The sequence below is a fragment of the Vombatus ursinus genome, unplaced genomic scaffold (genome assembly GCF_900497805.2).
Source record: "Vombatus ursinus unplaced genomic scaffold, bare-nosed wombat genome assembly UNPS02014941.1, whole genome shotgun sequence".
Lineage (NCBI taxonomy): Eukaryota > Metazoa > Chordata > Mammalia > Diprotodontia > Vombatidae > Vombatus > Vombatus ursinus.
In genome coordinates, this window is record NW_020954719.1 from 1,954,900 (window position 1) to 1,977,126 (window position 22,227).

The following is a 22,227-nucleotide window of genomic DNA, read 5'->3' on the forward strand; positions in this document are numbered from 1 at the left end:
TCTAGGCAAAGTGATCTAAGAAATCGAAGCAGCGTTTTCCCCTGGCAGTAGGGGAGGGAGAGGTCAGAAACCAGCCAAGGAAGGTTTCCTGGAGAAGGGGGCATCTGAGTTAGGCCTTGAAGGAACAGGACATGATTCTCATCCCAAGAATGGAAGAGATGAGACCACCGAGGAGTGATTATGTAGGAAAATGAGAAGTGGGTGTAGGACAGAGCTTTGGAGTATGTCCACATTTTAAGGTCAAGAAGATGTGTTATCAGCACACCCAAAGAGATAATACAGATGAGAAAAGGACCCATATGTACGAAAGTATTTATAGCAGCTCTTTGTGGTGGCAAAGAATTGGAAATTGAGATGATGCCCATCAGTTGGGGGATGGCTGAATAAATTGTAGTATATGAAAGCAATGGAATACTGTTGTGCTATAAGAAATGATGAGCAGGCACACTTCAGAAAGACCTGGAAAGACTTGTATGGACTGATGAGTTGAGTGAGCAGAACCAGGAGAACGTTGTAGACAGTAACAGCTATGTTGTGCAATAACTAACTTTGATAGATTAGCTCTTCTCAACAATGCAAGGATCTAAGACATCTCTAAATGTCTCATGATGCAAAATGCTACCCACATCCAAATAAAGAACTATGGAGTTTGAATGTAGATCGAAGCATACTCTTTGCTAGTTTTTTTCTTCTGTTTTGTTTTATTTTCTCTTTCTCGTGGTTCCTCCTCTTGGTGCTAATTCTTCCTTACAACATCACTAATGTGAAAATATGTTTAATAGGAATGTATATGTAGAGCCTATATCAGATTGCGCGCCATCTTGGGGAGGGAGGAGGGAAGAGAGAGGGAGAAAAATTTAAAACTCAAAAGCTTATGGAAGTGATCATTGATAAATCAAAATAAATTAATTAAAAAAAAAAAGATGTGCTGTCAGCACAAAGCAGAAGAGATGGTCAAAAGTTGAACCATGAAAGTATAGTGTCATTGAAGCCAAAGGGAGCCAGTACCAAAAGTAGGTGGAGGATGAATGGGGAAGAGTGGGGATAAGATTTGAAGATGGAGGGAGAGGAGGGAAATCCATTTGCTTTAATGATAAGGAAGTTAAGGGACTTTGGAGTGAGCTATTTCAGAATAGTAGGGATAGAAACCAGATTATTAAGGGTCTGAATAATGAATAAATGAAAAACCATTAAGTATTTGCTGTGAACAAAGAACTGTGCTGAACTTTGAATCACAAATACAAAAGTAGGACAGTTTCTACCCTCAAGCTTACATTCTTATTTATTTTTCACTTTTTTTTGTTGTTATGAACCTCACAAGCATAAATGTTTCCCTATATAAAGGAACAGAAAAAGGATTGCATGAGACTGAATCTCTCTCTTTTTTAAAAAAATTTCAATAAGTATTTTAAAATGTTTTTATTAATTTATTTTTAGTTTTCAACAATCACTTCCATATATGCTTTTGAGTTTTAAATTTTCTTCCCTTTCCTCCTTCCCTCCCCAAGATGGTGTGCAATCTGATATAGGCTCTACATATATGATCCTATTAAATATATTTCACATTAGTCATGTTGTAAGGAAGGATTAGAACCAATAGAAGGAACCACAAAAAAGAGGAAACAAAACAAAACAAAACAGAAGGAAAAAAAGGGTAAATAGTATGCTTTGATCTGCATCCAAACTCCATAATTCTTTCTCTGGATATGGATAGCATTTTCCATCATGAGACCTTTGGAGATGTCTTAGATCCTTGCATTTCTGAGAAGGGCTAAGTTTATCAAAGCTAGTCATCGAACAGTGTGATTGTTACTGTATACAATGTTCTGGTTCTGCTCACTTCACTCAGCATCAGTCCATACAAATCTTTCTAGGTTTTTCTGAAGTGTGCCTGCTCATCATTTCTTATAGCACAATAGTATTCCATTACATTCATATACTACAATTTATTCAGCCATTCCCCAGTTGATGGGCATCCTCTCAATTTCCTATTCTTTGCCTCTACAGAAAGAGCTGCTATAAATATTTTTGTACATGTGAGTCCTTTTCCCATTTGTATGATCTCTTTGGGATACAGCCCTAGAAGTGCTATTGCTGGGTCAGAAGTGCTATTGCTGGGTCAAAGCCATGCACATTTTTATAGTCCTTTGGGCATAGTTCCAAATTGCTCTCCAGAATGGTTAGATCATTTCACAACTCCACCAACAATGCATTAGTGTTCAATTTTCCCACATCTTCTCCAACATTTATCATTTTCCTGTTTTGTCATGTTGGCCAATCTGATAGATGTGATGTGGTACCTCAAGAGTTGTTTTGATTTGCATTTCTCTAATTAATAGTGATTTAGAGCATTTTTTCATATGACTATAGATGTCTTTAATTTCTTCAATCTGAGAACTGCCTGTTCATATCCTTTGGCCGCTTATCAATTGGCAGATGACTTGTATTTTTATAAATTTGACTTAGTTCTCTATATATTTTAGAAATGAGGCCATTATCAGAAATAATGGTTGTAAAAATTCTTTCCCAGTTTTCTGTTTCCCTCCTAATTTTGGTTGCATTGGCTTTGTTTGTGCAAAGACTTCTCAGTTTGATATAATCAAAATTATCCATTTTGCCTTTCATAATGTTCTCTGTCTCCCATTTGGTCATAAATTCTTCTGTTCTCCATAAATCTGACAGGTGAACTATTCCTTGATCTCCCAGTTTGCTTTTAGTATTAGCCTTTATATCTAAATCATGAACCCATTTTTACTTTATTTTGGTATATGGTGTAAGATTTAGGTCTATGCCTAGTTGCTGCCATAGTCTTTTCCAGTTTTCCCACATTTTGACTTTATTTTGGTATATGGTGTAAGATTTTGGTCTATGCCTAGTTTCTGCCATACTCTTTTCCAGTTTTCCCAGCAGTTTTTGTCAAATAGTGAGTTCTTATCCCAGAAGCTGGGGTATTTAGAAAAGACTGAATCTCTTAATGTGCAGCTTGGAATTTGTTTTTGTTTTTTAAGGCTAGGATAAATGTATTTATATTGACCTTTTCCAGTAGCAATGACTATTGATTTGATTATAGTTCCAGAATTTTTTTTCCCTTTTTTTTTCTTGTCACTACACATTTGGTAGTGGAGAAGAGATAAGACAGTACCTTGAGGGGGGTGATAGCAGGGTTAAGGGGAAGATTTTAGAATAGGGGAAATGAGGAGGTTTATATACTGTAGTTAACAACTTAGCTCTTTTTATGAAAGTTCAAAATACTACTTTCTTTCCTTTTTTTTAAATCCTTGTAGTGTTAATGTGTAACATAGTGGGAGCAGGTATCTTCCCCCCCTTTTTGGGAAATCTTTCTCCAACTTCTTTTTTTAAAAATACATTATCAAACCCTTAATGAACTGAACATTAGTTGCTATAACTCAGCTGCAACTAGTACTTTCTGCAATATCCCCTTTGACTTGCTACCTAGTTTGTAGAGATGGAAGAAATAAAATCTCATTTCTTCTAACATTAGCTTACTTATATATTTTGCAGCTTCCATAGAACAGAAACTACCCAACCAAAATGACTTTCTTCAAGAGCCATTACAAGTAAGTTCTTGGTCTCTAGAGTTGTTGGTCACTTAATCTGTCCTCTTAACATTGACCTCCTAAGAACACAGAACTTAAATAGCTCCTAATGAGAAACCCTTTGTTGTTCTATACACTACTCAGACATATGCCAAAGATGTGGTAATGTAAAATTTGATTACCACTGGAACTGATCGTAAATTATCTTGGAACAAGTGATTTTAGGATAGAGTAAAATATGTATTGGTAGAAATAAGTATGAGTTGCCTTCTAAACAATTGGCTCCTGAACTATAGTATTCCATGCATAACTTGCTTATTAGTACTTTATTATTATTATTATTATCATTATTAGTTGCTTATTAATATAATTTTAGAACAAGGAGAGATGTTAGAGTGCAGTTCCTGAGCTAATTGTTTGTACTTTGCAGACTTTTGTGGGTACTGTAATTTTACTGCTGATTTAGTCATACTCATGACCAAAAAGCTCCTCTTATATAGCAAAAATGTGTCTTTTGGTAAATTATATTTCAATTTGACCCTTTTATGTTCCTTTCTTTAGGCTGCTGCTTCTCCTGTTAAGCATAATACAAATTCTTTAGTGATTGCTGATCAAGCTTCTTCTGGATCTGAAACAGAGCTAGAGACTCCTCAGGTAAAAGATATATTGACTCTGATCATAAAGTAAAACTAGCTTTATTTTTGTCACTGAATAAAGGTAGCAATAACAGGGCTGATCTTTACTTATAAACTGTAATGACCAATTAATTGCACAATTCCATAGTTATACTTCACTAATGTATAGAGTAATGTCTGGCTTTGTTTTTGTCAAACTAGCCTCCATTCTGCCATGATAGAATAAGGAATAAATGCTAAATAGCTAATCAAATGGAATAGTAATTTGATTTGGAAAGTAGACTCAACCTGTAATAAAGCAATTGTTATTGGGAGGTATGAACTCAAAGGTGTGCAGTGCAATTGGGCAGATCTCTACAATCTGCCAATTGTAAGGTGGCATGCTATCTGAAAGAATATTGAGATAACAAAGAAAAAGGGGCTTATACCAGCTTGGTTCTTAATAGGTTTTGTTGGGATTGATTAGGTTAACTTAGGTCATGGGTGGCAGCAGGCCAAAGTAACATTGTAGATCCCCGAACCAACTCCAGGCCCCATGAAGGTGTTACAAAGAAACAAAACAAAGAAGGCTATATAGCCAGGGATGGCCCAGGGTCACATGCAAGTTTTCCCATGGTATCGGAGATTCTTTTGCTGTTTACATTTACTCAGGGTAGTTTACATTCTCTGTGAAAGTTAAGGTCATGTTCCTAAGCTTTAGTTACTACTATATATTCAGTAACTACAGATTTATAGATATATTTATAGGTTATCAATTAATTTTAACTCTTTGCTTTATAGATATGTTAAAGATAGCCAAGGACAGTGAGGATTGTGGTACTTAAGCTCTTTTCATACCTAGGTACAGGAACTGAGACCTCATAGTTTTAATAAATTCATAATTGGAAAACATGCCCTATTCCCTAGGTTCCATTATCTGTCTGCTATATTGGAATATAGTTCTGTCAGGTGCCTTAACTTGCTGTGGCTACTCAGAATAACAGTCAGTAAAAATTTATTAAACACCAACTATATGCTAGACTTTCTTCTAAGTGCTGGCAATAAAAGAAAGGCAAAAAATAGTCCCTGCTCTCAAGGAGATCACAGTCTAATGATGGAGACAACAGGGTAAGTAATCCATCTCAAAGGTCTCAGGCTCCGCTTTGGTCCACATGTACCCCATCCATGTCTTTCTCTGCTTTAAAATGTTCAACTATTTGTATTGGGAGGTATGAACTCAAAGTTGTGCAGCGTAACTGGGCAGTAAATCTGGGGTGATGTTATTGATCTCCCTATGGCCCCAAGCCACTTCCCACCCTTAATCCTAGCTAGGCTCCATTCTTCCTTGGCCACGTGGTCCAGGTCCCTGGAGTTCTATTACCTCATAGACTACTTGGCCACTCCTAGATCCCTCCCACAGTCTTTCTGTATATAAGGTCCATCTTGTCTCCATTAAGGTGCCCAGATTCTTAAAATCTAGCCACTGCTCAGATTCTTAAAATCTAGCCACTGTTCAGATTTCTCAAGAGTTTGGCTAATATGGTGGATCTTTAATAAACCTTGTCTTTGGCTCGAAAAAAGAAGTCTTCAGTTGATACGAAGCCCAAGACTGTATGTTCCAATCAATTTTAGCTCTGTTTCAGACCCTTCCCCCAAAATGCATTGAACATATTGAAACTACTCATCTCTGACTCAAAGAGTCTCCTCTCCAACCCAAATAAAAAACCCTGCATGTGTTAATGCTAGTATCTTCTTTCTATTGATTATATCCAATCTATCTTGTGTGTATTTTGTTTGTGCATATTATTTGCATGTTGTCTCCATCATTAGACTCAAGCGGAGTCTAATACTCAATGCTCGAGAACTGTCAAGGGAAAAAAGTGAGTGAAGTATACTCATTTACACAACTCTGATTGAGCTTTTAGAAATTTTAGGTGTGACTAAGCAAAATGTTAAGTTCTTGAGCATTGGGGTAGATTTAAGTCTTTAGCTTTGAAGAGATGAAGTGTTTATTTACCTGGACAGAATGGAGCTGTTTCAGTAGTCTTGGCCTAATCTTTTTGTTTTTGTGCTGAGCACTTACATTGCTGAATATCTGAAGACTCATTTGGCAAACATTTATTAAGTACCTACTACGTGCCTGGCACTGTGATAAAACTGGGGAGAGAAAAATAGACAAAAGACAGTTCTTGGCCTCAAAGAGCTTAAAAATCTAATGGAGGAGACAACATGCAAACAAATGTATACAAAGCAAACTAAGTACAGGATAAATAGGGGATAATTAACAGGGAAGGCACTGGAATTAAGAAGGGTTGGGGAAGGCTTCCTGTAGGAGGTGGGATTTTAGTTGAGACTTACAGGAAGCCAGGGAGGTCAATAGAGTAGAAGTGGTAGAGCTTTCTAGGTATGGGCAATAGCCAGCAAAAATGTCCAAAGCTGAGAGACGGTATGTTTTGTTGGTGAAACAGCCAGGAGGCCATTGTAAGTGGATTGAAGAGTATGTGAGGTGTAAGAAGTAAGGTGTAAGAAGACTGGCCCGTGGGGGTGGAGTGAGGGAGTGGAATGGGGGAATGGGGTGCTTAGGTTATAAAGTGTTTTGAATACCAAATAGCATTTTGTATTTGTTCCTGGAGGCAAATAGGAAAGCATTGGAGTTTATTGAGTAAGGGGATGACATGATGAAAGTTGTGTTTTAGGAAAATCACTTTAGTGTCTCAGTGGAGGATGGATTAGAGTAGGGAAGAGATTTGGGGCAGGCAGGCCCACCCGCAGTCTGTTAAAATAAGCCAAGCGTGAGGTGATGAGGGCCTGCACCAGAGAGATGGCAGTGTCAGAGGAGAGAAACGAACATATTTGAGAAATGTTGCAAAAGTGAAATCGGCAGGTCTTGGAAACAGATTGGATTTGGAAGATTGGGGAGATAGTGAGGAATCCAGGAAGACTCCCATATTGAGGCATGGCAATGTTACTTTGACTTTTTTAAGGGCAGAAATAGTAGTACTGAATATGTATCAGGGGCCTAGAACTATTGCTTCTTCCCCCAAAGATTTTCTACATTATTTTCCTGTTGTCTTTAGGCTCCTAGAGGGGGTAGATGAAAGCTATGATATAAGTGCTTATTTTTAAAAATAAATTGTGTAGTGGCACTTAAAAACTTACATACTTTCTACATTGCTCTTTGACTGACTTTAGTTTGTATATAAGAATGAAAAGCTTTTTGTCTTTACTAGGTTTAAGCTTCTAAATAGTAGCCAAAAGAATCTAAAGATTATAAGGAATTGACTTGTTTCCTTAATATATGTGCTATCTTTTGGATTACTTAGAGAAAAAAGTATTTATTCTTGTCCCTTTGAATTGAAATGGAGGGTTTATTGTAGCTCTATTTCTCTCAGTGACTGAATTACTGGTACAGTAATAATGGACATCAATATTGTACTTAAAGGTTTGCAAAATGGTTTATGTAAAATCTCACTGAAATAGTCTAATGTAAATACTACAGGTATTATTCTTTTTTTTTTTTTTTTTTTTTTTTACAGATGAGGAAACTGACAACAGAGAAGTTAGGTATCAGAGGCAGGATTTAAACCCAGATCTTTCTGATTTCAAATCTAGCACCCTATTTAGCTACACCATGTTAACTGCTACCTTCTTGTTTATCTTTGTCAGAGTGCTATTTTGACAAAATGATGGAAGTGCTTTTAGTTCTAGGTAACTGCTTTTTTGCATAGTACAATACCTGATGATTGCAGTTTCTTTTAGAACAAGTCTCTGGAAAATGCATAAAATGATATTACAAATAAAATTAGAATAATAATTAGGTTTTGGTGCCGAATTGAAACTCATCTTTCATTTAAGGTGCTGATCCACCTCTTAGTATGATGTCCTACAAGGCAGTGGATAGTCTATTGAATATGATTGTGAAGCTTGCTACCATGCCTAGTTAAGAGTTAAGAGATAAGAGTTAAACTTACCTGTAGCTGTGTGATTTCCCTTTGTTATATAATTTGTTTTCTTCACTTGTATGGACTGATAAATATTTTGGCTTGTTAAGAATTGACTATTAAAATAGACTTCTTTAACTTTCTGGCTCTTTTGGTGTTAACTAGCAGCTTTCCCCCCAGTTTTGCAACTTAAATTGTTGAATACAAACATTTGAAAATTAAAATTGGCCAAAAGTTTTAGGATTTTCTCAAACTGTTGTTTTATCCAAATTTTACAAATTTTGAATTGGTATTAATTGGAAAATAAAAAATTTAAGAGTGTATTAGCTGCATTTTCAACTGTTAATCTTCTAAATTGATGGAAGGCCTGCACTCAATTAAGACACTTTCCCTTTGTCAGCAAGCTGCTGCAAATCAAGCACTAGTGTGCATCCTCAGCATTCAAGATTTGAATTGTAAGCATAAGCTAATCTTTTGTTTGGCTATGTCCAAATATCATCCTGCCCAGTCTGCTGACTTGTGACAATCTGGGGTTTAGTGTAAGCTAACTACTTGTGGTATATAATGGATCACAGGCTGAAAACCCTAACATTTTTCTTCCCTAGGCAGCAATTCCTTCAAGTAAGCAGCTAACGTCACTACCTTCTGCAAATCCCCCCATGTCACAAGCTTCCCAGGAACAGGTCTTCCAGTCACCTCCAGCAAGCAGTAGTACGGTAACGGTGAATATAGCACCCTTTCAAGCTATGTAGACAGCAAGGATGAAATTTATTCATGGTTCAGGGTTCATGTCACTATGATGTTTATTTAATTTCCTTTATACTAAAGCTATATGTTATCCCTAGTGGGATGAAAAAAAATCTCTTTTTCTGGGGCTTTTAGCATTTATCAAAATATTTCGTGAAAAATCTTTATGCTAAACATATATATTAAAAGAGAGTATATCAGAGTTCAAACCTAGTATCACCAGAACACCGTTCCCTTCTTGCTGATTTTTAAAAAAATCAGTAGGGTAGAGAGACAGCAAATCTGAGATTACCATCAGATTTTTGTTGTTGTTCAATTGTTTCCAGTTGTGTACGACTCTTTGTGACCCCATTTGGTGTTTTCTTGGCAAAGATACTAGGGCGGTTTGCCGTTTCCTTCTCCAGCTCATTTTACAGATGGAAACTGAGACAAATAGGGTTATGTAACCTCCCTGGAATCTCGCAGCTAGTAAGTGTCTGAGGCTCGATTTGAATTCAGGAAGATGAGTCTTTCTGACTCCAGGCCTGGCACTCTTATCTACTGAACCACCTAGCTGCCCACAACCAGATCCTGAAAAATTGTTTTTCTCATACTACTAGGGTGAGACACAAATTCTTTAGCCTCACTTTCAGAGTGTTTCACATTCTGGCACCCAATTAATTTTTTTATCTTTTTAATGACTTCTTAAAAAAATCAAAAGCCTCCAATAAAATACAGTTCACAGTCTACTAAATATGCCGTGTACATTCTCTCTTTGAGCCTTGCCACAGCTGCCTCTTTTTCCTGCCTGTCTGCATCCTTTCTAGCTTAAGGCCCATCTCTTCTGAGAAGCCTTCCTTGACCATATCAAACCCATAAATAGTAAGCTTTCTTTATCTCCTGTGAACTTTTTTTTTTCTCTGTGAACTTCTTTAACTTTCTGTACTACTTATCTATGCATTATCTTCTTCGTATTCCTTGTGTTCTCAACCAAATTATAGGTACAGATTGTTGTTTTCTATTTCTTGCCATGTCTTGAGCATGGTAGACATACAAAAGATCTTAATTATTTCTATGTATATTAACCATTTAAAGGAACAGGCATGAAAGTAAATGCAGACTACTAGGGTATATATACTGATGGGAATGGGAATGAGTAAATCAGTAAAGAATTCATCAATGTGGAAAACATATGTGCCATTCTCCATACACTAAATAAATTATTAGAGTAAATGGAAATCTTATATTTTGTTTATGTTAGTCATTTTTGTGTGTGTTCATTACCTGGGTTGTGCTATAGGGTTTAGATTCTATAAAGAATCTAAAACTACCCTCAAGTATTGAACATTGTGGAATTTTGTTAGATAGCTCAGTGAAATTCTCTTGTAAGAAAAATTGCAAACCACTCAAAATATGCAATTGCCTCTCTAAGGTATTCAATGTGAATGCACCTTTGCCTCCACGGAAAGAACAGGAGATAAAAGACTTGCCTTATTCAAGTGGGTATAATCAGAGTTACACTACAGCAAGTACACAGACAGCACCCCAGTGCCAGTTGCCATCTACACATGTGGAGCAAACTACTGTCTCCCAAGAGCAGACTGGTAAGAGAGACTTGGAATGTGAATGGATGATAACAGCAATTGTTAAGGATTTACTCTATCCCAGGTACTATACTAAGTCCTGGAAACACAAATAAAAGAAAGCAGGATAGTATCTACCCTGAGGGACCTTATAGTGCCTTGAAAGTACCACTACTCTTTCTCATTTAGTTAGCTGCAATGCTATTTTATAATTTTTTATTTTATGTTTTATCCAGACCAGAAAACTTGGACTTTTATCAGGATGGGGGATTTCTGGTGTGGAAACTCCCTTCCACTGATAAGAGTTTGGCAACTTATTTGTAACTTTAAATTTTAGACTTGCTTTGAGCAGTAAGAGGTTAGGAGATTTGCCCATAGCAACATTGTATATAAGGGTCAAGCAGGACTTAAACCCAGGTCTTTCTGACTGAGGCTGGCTCTCAGTTTGCTATTGTGCAGTCTCTCATTCATGACTTATATAACAATACTCTTGCCAAACTCATTGGAGATCTCAGAGATTGCAAATTATTGCTAGTGTGTATGAACCCAGTCATTTGGCAGTTTGATTCAAGTATGTGTGAAAGTGTGACCCTGGACAAGTCATTGAGCTTCTGTCAGTGTCAGTTTCCTCATCTCTGTAAAAGGGACAATAGCTCCTACCTCCCACGGTTGTTGTGGGGATCAAATGAGATAATATTTGTAAAGTCCTTTGGAAACTTTAAAGTACTTTATGAATGCTGGCTATTGAAAGCAGTCACTGATAATCTATTATATAGCTAGCCTATTTTCATATTTTGCTTCATGTTTTTTTTTTTCTTAAATCAGACACCCAATTAAGATGAGGGAGGGAAAAAACCTGTTAAAAAGAACTTTCAGGGGCAGGTAGGTGGTACAGTGGATAGAGCACTGGCCCTGGAGTCAGGAGGACCTGAGTTCAAATCCAGCGTCAGACACATAACAATTACTAGTTATGTGACTCTGGGCAAATCACTTAACCCCAATTGCCTTAAAAAAAAAACAACGTAATTTTCAACGTATAGTATTGGGAAGAGGTATTAAAGATGGGATTGCTATTTTTAATGTCCTTCTCTATCAGAAAAGTTAAGAAAACTTTGAACTTAAGTTAGGTTTGTTAAGGGCTTATTAGGGTTAAGGGTTTATTAGCATTGGCCTTTCCTATTTAGAAAGATTTTTTTTTTATCTAAACTAGTTGTTATAGTGAATGGTATGCTGAAATTGAAGTCAGGAAGACCCAAGGCACATCTGATTGTAATGTGTAATTGCATTTATATTACCAGAATTTTGTCAGCTAGAGACACACGTGCGCGCGTGCGCGCGCGCACACACACACTCATCAGTTTTTGTTTTGTTTTCTCCCTTTCAGTAATTTTAATTCAGCAACAATATTGACATTTCTTGATTCTTAACTCTTGGTATTCTCATGAACACTCTCCTTATGCAGCAAACAGTCAACCTGATGGAGCAATTCAAGTAAGCAGTGGTAGCCTTGCTTTTTATCCTGCACAGACTAATGTGTTCCCCAGATCCACCCAATCATATCTTAGTAACCGAGGATCTATTAGAGGATGTACTCGTGGTGGGAGATCACTGACAAATTCCTTTCGCTCCCCTGGTGGGTATAAAGGTATGGTTTTAAATAAGTTTCTGTTAGGCTTCATTTTTTGTCTTTGTGTTTTTTATGTTTTTTTTTAAACTGCTGTCATTGCTTTTCTTTAAAAGAACACTATCTTAAAATACCTTTAAATAAAATAAACTTGAACTTCTACCACTTACGGCCCATTATGCATCCACTGAGATGAAAGAGGTTTGTTTCTTTTTTAGTTTTCTTGAGTCAAGAGGCATGCATTGATTTGAGTTCTGATGTTTTATATTGTATTTTTCTTTGCAGTATTGTAATGATTATGTATGTTCTCATGATTCTGCTTCTGTCACTCTGCATTAGTTCAAAGGAATGTTCCCAAAAGTTTCTCTGAATTCTTCATAATTAATTGTTATGGTATAATTACATTTATATACCCTAATTTTTTCAGTCATTCCTAATGATCACGTGCTTGGTTGCCTAGTTTTTATTTTGTTTTGCTCCCCTAATGAGTTCTGCGTAGATTTTATCAGACTCAAAGGGTCTTGACTTTCGCCTCTCTACCATGTACCTTTATCATATGTGATAAATTATAAATTCTTTAAATATCCTCTGCTTTTAGAAGAGTATTTGTAAAGTATCTAAAGCATATATGGCAAGCCTTAATTTTTTTTTTATAGAATGATAAAAGTTGATTAAATTAGTTAATACAGGAAAGGTTGTCCATATTTTTCTAGGATAGATGTTTGTCTCTCTTCTATGAGAAGTCAAATTCTTTGCTGATTCTTGTTTCTTGAAAAACTTTTTGCTTTGTATAATAAGTAAACCTAATAGCCTCAGTGACCAGAATATAACACATACAGCAATGTGAGAGTCTTCAAGAAATTTTTTGGTGATTTAATCAGGAGTTGGCAAACTATAGCCAATGGGCCAAATGCCAACTGACCAGGGAGCTAAGAATGGTTTTTACATTTTTAAATAAAGATTTATTGTATTTTAAACTGTAAAAGCCATTCTTAGCTCACAGACCATATGAAAAGGGGCCTGGATTTGACCTTCAGGTCAAATGATTTAGATTAATGAACCTATTTTAGTCATTCACCTATTAATGAACCTATTTTTATCCCTAGATAACATAAAACATATCTCATTTTCTTTTGTGTCAATTTATGAAGATAGATCAAAATTTGTAAAAGGATAGTTTAAGAAGTCTAACAGTGCTAATTTTTAATTTTTTAGGTTTTGATACTTACAGAGGATCCCCTGTCATTGCCAATGGCAGTTATAGTCACCTGCAGTTCCAAGCTAGAGAATACCCTGGAACACCATATTCCCAAAGGGTAAGGGAAGATACCTAGTGGTTTACTTGTTGATGGATTAAAATGGTAACCATACTAGAATATTTTTAAAAAGCCATCTCTCAAGAATGGAATGTTCCTAAACATACTAAGGTGTGTTGGGGTGACAACTTAACACAAAGCTCTTCAGATATGTCAGAATATAAATCCCATACAACACAACATTATTTTTAGGTTATGACAACATATATTAATCAAGGGCCTGTTATGTGTAAAGTATTAGACTACATGCTGAGGAAGACAAAATATTTATGTAATATTTCATTAAAACTTAAATACTTTTCTCACAAGAGTTCGTGAGTTATTTCTCCTGCACAAATATAAACCCTATTTTATACATGAAGAAGTTGCAACACAGAAGTTAATTTTCTAAGCCCTGCCGTCTTAGAGCTTAGTATGTAAAATTTTTAAATGGCTAAATATAGAAGTATCGTGAAATGTTGGAATAACATCTGAGAAGGCTTAGGTTCTCTTTTTGAGAGAACTTTTGACTCTTTTGACTCTATAGTTATGTGACTCTGGCAAATCAGTTAACTCTATGTGTTTTATGAAACTCCCTAGAACCTCCTCTCATAAGTCATAGGTTCTTATGTGCATTGGTGGAAGGAGGAGAGGAGGGGCATTCTCTACTCTGATCACATTTTCTTCTGTATTTGTAGCAAAGTTCATAAGAGAAGTATACAGTTCTATGGAGGGAAAAGTCATTACCATTGGAGTTTGGGAGTCAGGCCAAAGGGAATGGCTTTGGGATTTGGTTTTGAAGGATGAGTAAGAATTAAACAGGCATTCTAAACAATGGGAATGTAATAAGCAAAGACATTAAAGGCAGAGGGAGTGTGTGTAGGAGATAGCCAGTGGTCCAGTTTGATAAATAGAGTATGTAGAGATGTGAAATAAGGACATCTGGAAATGCAGGATGGTCCCCAATTATTGTTGTTGTTTGTCCTTTGTTCTCAAAAAGGACTGTGACATCAGGAAGGTGATACCATGACTTACAAGTGAATTGTATTTAAGTGAGGGAGGGCTGTGCAAAGCCACCAACCTCACTTTCTCCTCTGGAGCTATCTGGGTCCAGTAGCAAGATGTTAGACCAGGATGACTGGAGATGGGCTCCTGGTGCTCAATTATGCAGGACTTTGAATGCCACAGTAAAGAGTTTGAACTTGGTAGGGCACAACTAAGTAAGAACCGTTGAAAAGTTTCGTGCAGATTAATATCAAATATATGTATAAAGGAAGTTAGCAGTATTAGGAAGTTAAGAAGTGATTTTATAGGGAGGAGAGAAAGAAGACAGAAAGACCTATTGGGAAGCCATATCAGTAATCCTGGTAAATGGTAACAAGGGCTTGGTAGAATCAACAGAATTGTCTCTTTCCCTTCTTTCCTCCGTTCACTCACCTTCGACATGCAAAGATAATGCTACAGTTTTCTTATATGGAAGACTAGATGATTAGTGGTCCCACTGATAGAAATGATGAATGTAGTCAGGGACTGATTTTAGGGAGCAATGTAAGTTTAGCTTTAGGGATATTGATTTCGTGGTGCTGGTGGGATGTAAGTTGTTGTTCACTCGTTCCAGTCATGTCCAACTCTTCTGGACCCTGTTTGGGGGTTTTCTTAGCAGATACTGGATAGGTTTGCCATTTCCTTCTCCAGCCCACTTTACAGATGAGGAAACTGAGGCAAACGGGGGTAAGTGACCTCCCCAGAATTACACTAACTACTAAGTTTCTGAGGCTGGTCAGGAAGATGAGTCTTTCTGACTCAAGGCTTGGCCACTGTGCCTCCTAGCTGCCCTCTGGGACATAGGTAGAACTGTTCTAGAGGAATTTGGAGATATGAGTCTGACATTTGAGAGAGAAATTAGGAGTGGTGACAGATTTGGGGATTATCTGTGGAGATGATGATTTCAGGCCATGGCAGTTAATGAGTGAACAGTTATTACTTAACCCTAATTTTCAACCTTCCCTCTCCTTTTTGAAAAGACAGAACCTTAAAAAAAAAGAAAAAAAGAAAAGACAGAACCTCTGTGAAGCAGTTAACTGGGAGAAAATAATTTACAGTAAATTTTTCTGATACAGTTTTCATATCCAAGTTTTATAAGGAATTAATGCAAACTTAGAAGTCTAAGAACCATTTCCAAATTGACAAATGGTCAAAGGATATAAACGGGCTTTCAAAGGAAGAAGTTCAAGCTGTCAGCTCCCATATAAAAAATGTTTCACATCACTAATAATTGGCAAAAATTAGAAAAAAGGAAAATGACAAATATTCAGGAAGTGAGAGAATGGGCATATTATTCACTGCTGTTAAAATTGTAAAGTGTTCCAGCTTTTTTTTTTTTTTTTTTTTTTTTGCTTAGGCAATCGGGGTTAAGTGGCTTGCCCAGGGTCACACAGCTAGTAAGTGTTAGGTGTCTGAGGTCTGGATTTGAACTCAGGTCCTCTTGACTCCAAGGCCAGAGCTCTGTTCACTGCACCATCTAGCTGCCCCTTGTTCCAGCTATTTTGGAAAGCAATTTGAAACTAGGTCTACAAGGTCCCTAAGCTTGTATACCTTCTAACCCAGAAATACCACTACTAGATCTATATCCCAGAGAGATCAAAGAGGAGAAGGACCTACATGTGTAAAAATATTTCTAGTAACTCTTTTTTTATAGTATCAAAGAATTGGAAACTAAAGGGGTTCACATCAATAGGGGCGTGGCTGAACAAAATGGTAACATAGGAATGTAATGGAATATTATAGTATGCTAAGAAATGGCAAAAAGGGGTGGTTTCAGAGAAAGTTGCAAAGAATTGTATTCAGAGTGAAGTGAATAGAACCAAGAGAAAAATGTATACAATACCATGTATAGAAAAATTTTGAATAACTTTAAATCTGATGAGCCACTAAGCATGATTCAAGAGGCCCGATGATAAAACATGCTACCCATCTCCTGTCAGGTGTTGGAGTCGATGTTAAATGAGACACATTTTTAAACATAGCAACTGTGGGTTTTGGTTTTTTTTTTTAGCTATGCATGTTTGTTTCAAGGGTTTTACCTTTTTTTTTCTTTTCCACTAGTGCACGTGCAAAGGGAGAGAGGAAATAAATGCTTGTTAATTGAAAAAAAAAGATAACAATTTTCCAGTGTTTTATATTTTTTAAAAAAGTAACCCAGCTGACTTAAGGGATTAAAACAAAACCCAGTCAAAGGAACAGTTTTTGGTTCTGACGTCAAGGAGATAAGAGCATTCTGAAGGACAGGATAGCCAAAAATTAGCCAAGAAAAGGGGAAGGGAGCAGTTAGAAGAATGCCTTTTATTTAGTGAGCTTTTGAGAGTATAATCTTAGTGGTAGGAAAAGAAGTCATATTGTAAGGGGTCAAATGGATATTGGGTAATGAAAAATGGAGTGTACTTTTTCACTGTAAAATAACTCTTTAAAGAAGTTTAGTAGTGAAGGATGAGAGTTGGGCTTTTTATATAAATGGTACTGGAGGTTGAAGGGAAAGATTTTTAGGATGTAGAGACAAAGCATATTTTTTGTATGAAGATTGGAAGGAGTCAGTAGAGAAAGTTAAGATATCTTCAGCATCTTCCTTTCTCATTCTTGTAAAAACCTGGAGAATACAGAATGGGCTTAGGAATGTAGCGGAACTAATAGTAATCTGTCACCTAGAAAAGTTATATGATTTGCCTGAGGTCATACAGCTAGTAAGTTGTAGAACTGAGATCCCAACCCAGGTCCTCTGATTCTAAATCTAGCCATCTCCCAGCATTATTTCTCTTGACCATTGTAGCATGGACCTTACTTTTCATCTATGTGTATCACTTGAATACTCTTCCTAATTCATCTGAGGCCCTTACCTGTGTGATTTTGAATAAACTTTTTAATCTTTTTGGACCTCCATTCCCTTATCTGTAAAATTAAAGAGTTGAACTAGGTGATCTCTAAGGTGCCTTCAGCTTAGATCCCGGCTCTTGATCTATTACCTGTAACAGATAACATTTTGTATATTTAAAAATAAATCAGATTTCATGCTTCTCATAAATGGAAGACATAATTGTGTCCTTGGGTTGTTTTAAAACTGCTTTAAAGGTCTTTGGGTAACATTCCACATGTTTCTTCACTTTGAGTTTCATTTGAAATGCCATCTTATCACTAGATCAATGCCTGAAGCCTCTTTAGTTTGTGCTCTGCCTTCAAAAAATTTGAATTCTCCCCCGACCCTCACCGTGATGAAGGAGGCATATAATTTAATTTTTTAAGAGCATTATGTTGTTTTTATTTTTGAAAAAGAAAAAATACTTAACTACTCAATACCTAATTACAAATTACCTAAATACTCAATTGAAAGAGACAGTAGACTGCTTCTGAAGTACCTGCTTTAAATATGTATGTATATATGCATGCATTGTGTATAGATATAGATATACATATGTAGATTTATATGTTTGTTATGTGTACAAATATAAAATCTTGACCTCTTGAGAGACTAGTTTTCCTTAGGCTATAGAAAGGTAAAATTTATGGTTTGGGGTAACTTAAACTGTTATAACCATTTCTATGGCTTTGACAGGGTGACGAAAACTTAAGCTAGCTGCTCAGCTTGTGAGACAAGTTGCTATGTTAATGTTAACTGTGTTCAGGTGGACAGCTAATGTAATAGTTGAGATCAACATTGTGACATGTTCCTTTTAGGATACTAATTTCCAGCAGTGTTATAAACGAGGAGGACTCTCTGGTGGTTCCCGTACAAATTCAAGAGGTGAGTTGTCATGGCACTGAGACAGATGAAAAGTCCAAGAGTTTTCTGGGTAATTAATAATCAATATATTAATTAGTCTAGTAAATAATAAATTGAGGTCAGTGGTTTCTCTCAGTAACCAAACACTCCCATGGAGGTTGCTGAATGCTTAAGTACCTTTGGAAAAGGGGGTGTTATTGATGGGTGAAAATCAACTCTGATTGGTTAACAATTAATGAGAGAATTAATATTATAATGAAGGGTGGGCTTTTTGTAATGAGGTGCTGGGGGATGTGACTTTGATCTTGTCAGGCCCCCAGATCATTCTGCCTCCTGAAATCTATACAAAAGAATCTATTCTCCACCCAGTCCTACTTAAGTTGAACAATGGTGGAGTTATTGTCATAATTCTACATAGATAAGATGGTCTGGGTGGGGTGAATTTGGGGGCAAGGTCAGAAATGCCCTTGAGAAACTTTCAGTGAGAAAGCAAAAAGAGGACTTTTGGGTCCCATATATAAAATTGGTTATTAACATAATAAGAAGATAATCATTTTTCTTGGCACTAATAACTGAATAGTTATTTACCTTATATTCCAAATTTGCAGGTCTTGTTTTCCTTTCAATTAGTAATTGTAGGATCATAAATTTAGAACTCAAAGGGAACATAGTCACTATTAGCTGTGTGACCATGAATAAGGAACTTAACTTTTTGTCTTCATTTCCCTTATTAGCAAATTGAAAAGTCTAGACCAGTTAAAGGTTCCTTCCAGCTCTTGTTCTAAGATTCCATATTGGTTTTGTCTTCCATATTGAAGGATGCTTAAATGATGAGTTAAATAACCTTGGCACACCAGTATATAGAAATTCAACAGTATAAAAATATTTACATCTAGAATAATGTTTGCTCTAAGGAAATAATTGTCCTTCAAAGTCTAGCCACATCTATGATAGGTGTACTTACATGTTTCATTTATAGAACTGCAGAATTCAGTTCAGAATGTTTATGTAACTGTAGCCAACTAATGTTAAATATAAATTTAAAGCTAATTGCCTCATTTCAAAACATTCAATGTTCTAATGCTATATAGCAGGGTGGAGTGATTCTTCTCAGGTGAACAGTCCAGAACGAGAAAATGAAACCTTCAACAGTGTTGACTCTGGACAGGGAGACTCTCGTAGCATGACCCCTGTGGATGTGCCCGTGACAAGTCCAGCAGCCACCATTTTGCCAGTACATGTATATCCTCTCCCCCAGCAGATGAGAGTTGCCTTCTCAGCAGCTAGAACCTCTAACTTGGCCCCTGGAACTTTGGACCAGCCTATTGTGTTTGATCTTCTTCTGAACAACTTGGGAGAAACTTTTGACCTTCAGCTTGGTAGATTTAATTGTCCAGTGAATGGCACTTATGTTTTCATCTTTCACATGTTAAAGCTGGCAGTGAATGTTCCATTGTATGTCAATCTGATGAAGAATGAAGAAGTTTTAGTATCGGCTTACGCTAATGATGGTGCTCCAGACCATGAAACTGCTAGTAATCATGCAATTCTTCAGCTATTCCAGGGAGACCAGATATGGTTACGTTTGCATAGGGGAGCGATTTATGGAAGCAGTTGGAAATATTCTACTTTTTCAGGATATCTCCTTTATCAAGACTGAAAACCTACTATAGATTTATACTAGATAAAAGTTCCTTATGATTGAGGATCCAAGGAGAAATTGACCATTTGCTTACGATTGATTTCAGGAAAAATATTATTTCTGGAGGAATTAGGAGGTACTATTCCTTTTTTCTTTTCATCTTCCCATTCCCTGCCCTCCCTAAGTGAAATCCTAAAGTTGAATTACTAACTCAGCATTGATCTAGCACCTCATAAATTGTGATGCAGCCTTGCTAGTAAAGCTGTGAATGTATGTTATTTGCCATGAATCTTAAAAACTGTATCAATGTTCAAGCTTACTACACTGATTGCCTCCAGTTGAGTAAAGTTACAATGCCTTGTTGTGCCTCAATAAAACAGTAATATGCACTGTAGTTTTGCTGCTTAATTGAAAATATACTCTTGGTTTAGAACTTGATAATCCATATGCAACTATTAAATAACCACAGGGAGCATGTGTTGGGGTAAAATGTGGTATTGCAGTTGATTTTTCTCATTTTCTTGATGGGTCTTTATTGAGCATTACTTCCAACTCATATATAAAACATGTGACCCCACTAACCTAATAGGCCTAAGACAATAACTAGCTGTTTGACCACAGATAAGTCACTTAACCTCTCAGACCTTGTTTTCTCATTTTGCAGTATTTGTTCTACCTACCTCACAATATTATTGATTTGGCAAAGCTTAACACTTTACATTTTATTGGTCAAATTACTAATTCTACCAGTAGTGATTCTTTAGTTTTATGTACTCTTCATGTAGAAAATCTTCCTTAAAGCACAGGTCTGATTATATCACTTTTCAGTAAACTAAAGTGATTCCCTATTACCTCTAATAACACATATAAAATTCTGTATTTGGCTTTTGACGTCTTTCGTAACCAGGCCGCCTGCCTACCTTTACAGTCTTTTTACACGTTAATCTCTTCCACATAATCTGCTATTGAGTTGTTTCTTTGTTGTTCTTCATACAAGGTACTCCATCTCTAGAATGCATTTTCACTGGCTCTCCTCCATGCCTTTAAATCTCTCCTTCTTCATCTCTCTATAATAGAGAATATAATCACATGCTGAACTACTGGATCCTTTTTATAGGAAAAACATTTACTATTCTGTAAGCCCCAAATCAGTACCTTTGATAACTTTATTTAGGAATGGACCAAAAATGTGTAAATGCTGCTTGGGTTTCTCAGTTTTTAATTTTCTTATTTTCTTTTGTTTTTCAATTTTCTTTTGTTTTTACATTATTTTCATTTCTCAATATATTCACCCTTTTTTTAAATTAATGACCCTAAGACTGATTTGTATTGTAGAACCCATCTTATTTTCAAAGATTTCAAGTCAGCTCTATAGGTAATTGGAATTAAAGAAGGGAGTGGGAATCGGATAGCTTTTTCCAATTGATAGATATTTTGGGATACCTAACTCTCCAGGGGTTTAGGTGACCAAATTTATATTACTCCTTTTTTGTCTTAAATATGCTTGGTATGTTCTTTGAGCATCTTCTAGCCATTATTTTCTTCTGAATTTGAGATTCCTAATTTTAGAAAATGAAGGAGGGGCAGTTAGGTGGCACAGTGGATAGAGTACTAGCCCTGGAGTCAGGAGGACTTGAAATCAAATCTGGCGTCGGACACTTACTAGTTGTGAGATCCTGGGCAAGTCACTTAACCCTGATTGCCTCAAAAAAAGAAAAAAGAAAACAAAGGAGATTGTTCATTAAGTGTTAGCTATGTGACATACTAATGATTTCCAAACATTGTCATTTCCTTCATGACTTTTCCTACATTTTATTTCAAATAAAATCAAGAATTTATTAAAATTTATTATATTTAAGTATACAAAATGATGTAATAGATTTGTTGGAAAATATAATTTGTATATTTATAAAAAAATTTCATCACGTATTAATGTAGGCTTGCTTTTTTACTGCAAATTTTTCAAAGTGTGTCATTAATTTTGCTACTCAGTACTTTCTCAACCACTAATTGAGATTATATCTTTATAAAGACTACAACAAAAATATTCTAGATGGTTGCAAAATTTTTATCAATTTGTTGCTTAAACCAGATTATTTACCCTTAGCCAAAATAATATTATCAGGTTCATACACTTGTTTCAGTATACCATCACAAGACAACTCAATTAACAATCTTTGTTCAGAAGGAGTAAAATTAGATATATCATTTGTTCATGGCAAAAGTGTTCCTTAACCATTCATATTTTAAAATACCTAGGTAATTTAAATGAGAATTGCTTCTGCAGACTAGTCAAATGAATCATACACATTTTCTGTCTAATCTGCGGAACAGGTTTTTTTTTTTTTAATTGGGAAAGATTAAAAAAATTTGGGATAAAGTTATCTATATCTCTAACATTTTCATATAATTAGATTATCTTTCTGGATCATAGTATGAAGAAGAATGTTGAATTTGTTTAGAGCACTCACTTT

At 36.0% G+C, this 22,227-nt stretch overlaps 1 protein-coding gene across 1 annotated transcript in view; it reads left to right on the plus strand.

The window, feature by feature from the left end:
* The window catches only part of CAPRIN2 (caprin family member 2), a 62,863-nt gene extending 42,762 nt beyond the window's left edge, over positions 1–20,101 (plus strand). The window contains exons 11-17 of the mRNA XM_027844434.1: positions 3,523–3,578; positions 4,119–4,211; positions 10,271–10,442; positions 11,884–12,066; positions 13,261–13,361; positions 18,066–18,132; positions 19,203–20,101. Coding sequence (XP_027700235.1) covers positions 3,523–3,578; positions 4,119–4,211; positions 10,271–10,442; positions 11,884–12,066; positions 13,261–13,361; positions 18,066–18,132; positions 19,203–19,771 — 1,241 coding nt within the window. The 3' untranslated portion in view covers positions 19,772–20,101. The remainder of the gene's footprint in view (positions 1–3,522; positions 3,579–4,118; positions 4,212–10,270; positions 10,443–11,883; positions 12,067–13,260; positions 13,362–18,065; positions 18,133–19,202) is intronic.
* The last annotated feature ends 2,126 nt before the right edge of the window (positions 20,102–22,227 follow it).